This window comes from Vespa velutina, chromosome 7, assembly GCF_912470025.1.
Source record: "Vespa velutina chromosome 7, iVesVel2.1, whole genome shotgun sequence".
Taxonomy (NCBI): Eukaryota; Metazoa; Arthropoda; class Insecta; order Hymenoptera; family Vespidae; genus Vespa; species Vespa velutina.
Window position 1 is genome coordinate 3,166,172 of NC_062194.1, and position 2,500 is coordinate 3,168,671.

The window sequence follows — 2,500 nt, forward strand, 5'->3', positions numbered from 1 at the left end:
ATTATTTAGACAATTGTCAATTGATTTGCGAGGGAACTTTTGAAAAGATGATACTTTTTCAATTTATTACAAAAAAAAAAAGAAAAAAAAGAAAAAAAAAGAAAAAAAAGAAAAAAGTATCTCTCTTTTGGACTTCATACGTACACTTGACAGTTTTACTCAAATATACCGATAAATACCAGGTCGATGGAAGAAATACACGAAAGGTAAGCTCAGGTAAATCTGAAAGCCATTTATAAGTAACGTAATCGTTTCGCATAAACATTCTATTAGAATGCATTTCGTCTGTTTAAGAAAAAAAAAAAAAAAAAAACAAAAAAAGAAAAAAAAAAAGAAAAAAAGAAAAAAAGAAAAAACGAAAAAAGAAAAGAAAAACTGAAAAAAGAAAAAAAAAAAAAAAAAAAAAAGTAAATTTAACGAACGAAGAATAATGTGAAACGAGGGCGCTTTTTTTTATTCAACTTTTTTACATACTTCTAATCTCACTCGAAATCTTCCGGACCGATTGGACGAGTGGGGTAAAAAAAAAAAAAAGAAAAGAATAAAAAAGAAAAGGTAGTAGGTAAGAGTTTTCAGACTCTTCTTTTTCTAATCCTTTTTAAAAACTTTTTTCTATTGTATATATATATATGTGTATTTTTACTATAATTCTTTTAATATCATACTTTTCTATCTACTCTTCTATCTCTATTGAACTTTCCCTTTTCCATTTTCTCTCTTTTTTCTATCTTACCTTTTTAATATGTCTACATATTTATAATATCATAAAATATACACATTTACACACACACACACACACACGCACACACACAAAGAGACACGCTTTACACACACACACATCTTTACTTTCTAGTTCAAACAGAATATATCTCACGTACACGTAGACACGAGACTAAGATACTACTCAGATCAGTCATTTCTTTTTCTCTTTTTTTTTTTTTTTTTTTTTTTTTTTTTTTTTTTTTTTTCCAGGAAACGACTATCGTAAAACTATCCCATGTATTTCTAACGTATTTTTCTCTGTCGATATTTAGGGGCGTACCATCGAAAAGTCCAACGCTCACTCATAGTCCTACGATGTATGGTGACGCTCTAAATGCCAACCTCCAGGTAACTATCAACAATTAGACTATTTTTTATTCTAATATTTAAAATTTCAAGTAAAACTGTACTTAATTATTAATATTATCGATTAAAAATTAAAATTCAAAATCTAATGAAATTTTTATAATAATATTATATTATTTCTATTTAAGTAAATATCAAAGGGATAATATAATAGAAAAATTATACAATTGTCACAATTGTTATGAGAAACTATGCTAAGTTTATTATTAAATATTAATATGTTCTAATTTCACGATCCACATACATGTATGGGTTAAAATAAACGTGACGTATATGTCACTACGGCAATTAGGTATAATGATTTGTAAGTCCAATAGTAATTTAAAAAAAAAAATGATTGTTTCTTCTTTACTATTTTGGAAATAAAGTCGAGCCTTACGCCGCGTACATACACATAAAAATGGATGAACGACAGATGTGAAAATAAATTCTAAGCCTACCGAAGACATCTTTATAGCCATCTAAACTGCAAATCAAAGAAACATTGATTATTGCTTCTTCCCTCTCGTAAGCACTTTTCGATCGTATTTCGAAGAGACTCGAGAAGATCTCGTTCATGTGTTTGCCCGTGTATGTCCACGTGTGTATCCATGTATTTGTATGCGTGTATGTGTGTGTGTGTGTGTGACGAATGCATCTATAAAAAAATCAGCGAAAGCACAAGAGGCATCGATAACTAACCGTCTAATGCAATTTGAGTATTTCCAGGCTGCACTCGGGGAGTCTAATATGGGATTTTTAAATAACTCGATGTGTACGTCGACAGCAACGAGCCCGGATAAAGAGCACGTCTTGTCTCACAACGATCTAATGTAAGTAAGCTCATCGTAATCGTCTATTTAAACTGATAAAATAAGATATAAACGAGGCAAATATCGAAAACGTTAATTTTAAATATTCGAATTTTCTATTTAAAAAAAAATTAATATCCGATTAGATTCTAATCTTATTATAATCTTATTATACACATTTTTATATCAAATTGATTATTTTCCATTCGAATCTTATAAAATATTTGATAACGTTGTGCTAATTCAAGCGATATCATAAAGCACGGATAGAAATTTAAAAATTTGAAGTTATATAAAATTATTTTAGAGGATATAGAAAGAAAAGAAAATATTAAAAAAATACAAGGATGTACAAGATATATATATATATATATATATATATATATATATGTATGTATATATGTATATGTGTGTATGTATGTATGTATCGAAATGATCTAATTATTACGATGATGTCGTTAAATCGAGAACAGGTCGCCACTGGATGAACCAGCAGTGCACATAAAGCAGGAAGGGCAAAGCCCGGAGGGTGGTAAGCTAACGAGATTAATAAAACGCGAGATGCTGGATGGGCCAACGGA

The 2,500-nt window shown here is 29.1% G+C and overlaps 1 protein-coding gene across 32 annotated transcripts in view; it reads left to right on the top strand.

Annotated features, from left to right (window-relative positions):
• Positions 1 to 2,500, top strand: part of LOC124950677 (forkhead box protein P2-like) — a 285,654-nt gene that overhangs the window by 282,189 nt on the left and 965 nt on the right. For 26 of the 32 annotated variants that reach the window (XM_047497707.1, XM_047497700.1, XM_047497708.1 and 23 more), the window contains 3 exons: positions 1,035 to 1,110; positions 1,828 to 1,940; positions 2,393 to 2,500. The exon at positions 2,393 to 2,500 is cut by the window's right edge and continues 965 nt beyond it. In XM_047497707.1, the coding sequence (XP_047353663.1) occupies positions 1,035 to 1,110; positions 1,828 to 1,940; positions 2,393 to 2,500 (297 nt within the window). Of the gene's footprint in view, positions 1 to 1,034; positions 1,111 to 1,827; positions 1,941 to 2,392 lie in introns of those variants that run through there. The other 6 variants (XM_047497709.1, XM_047497703.1, XM_047497717.1 and 3 more) reach the window with 4 other exon arrangements.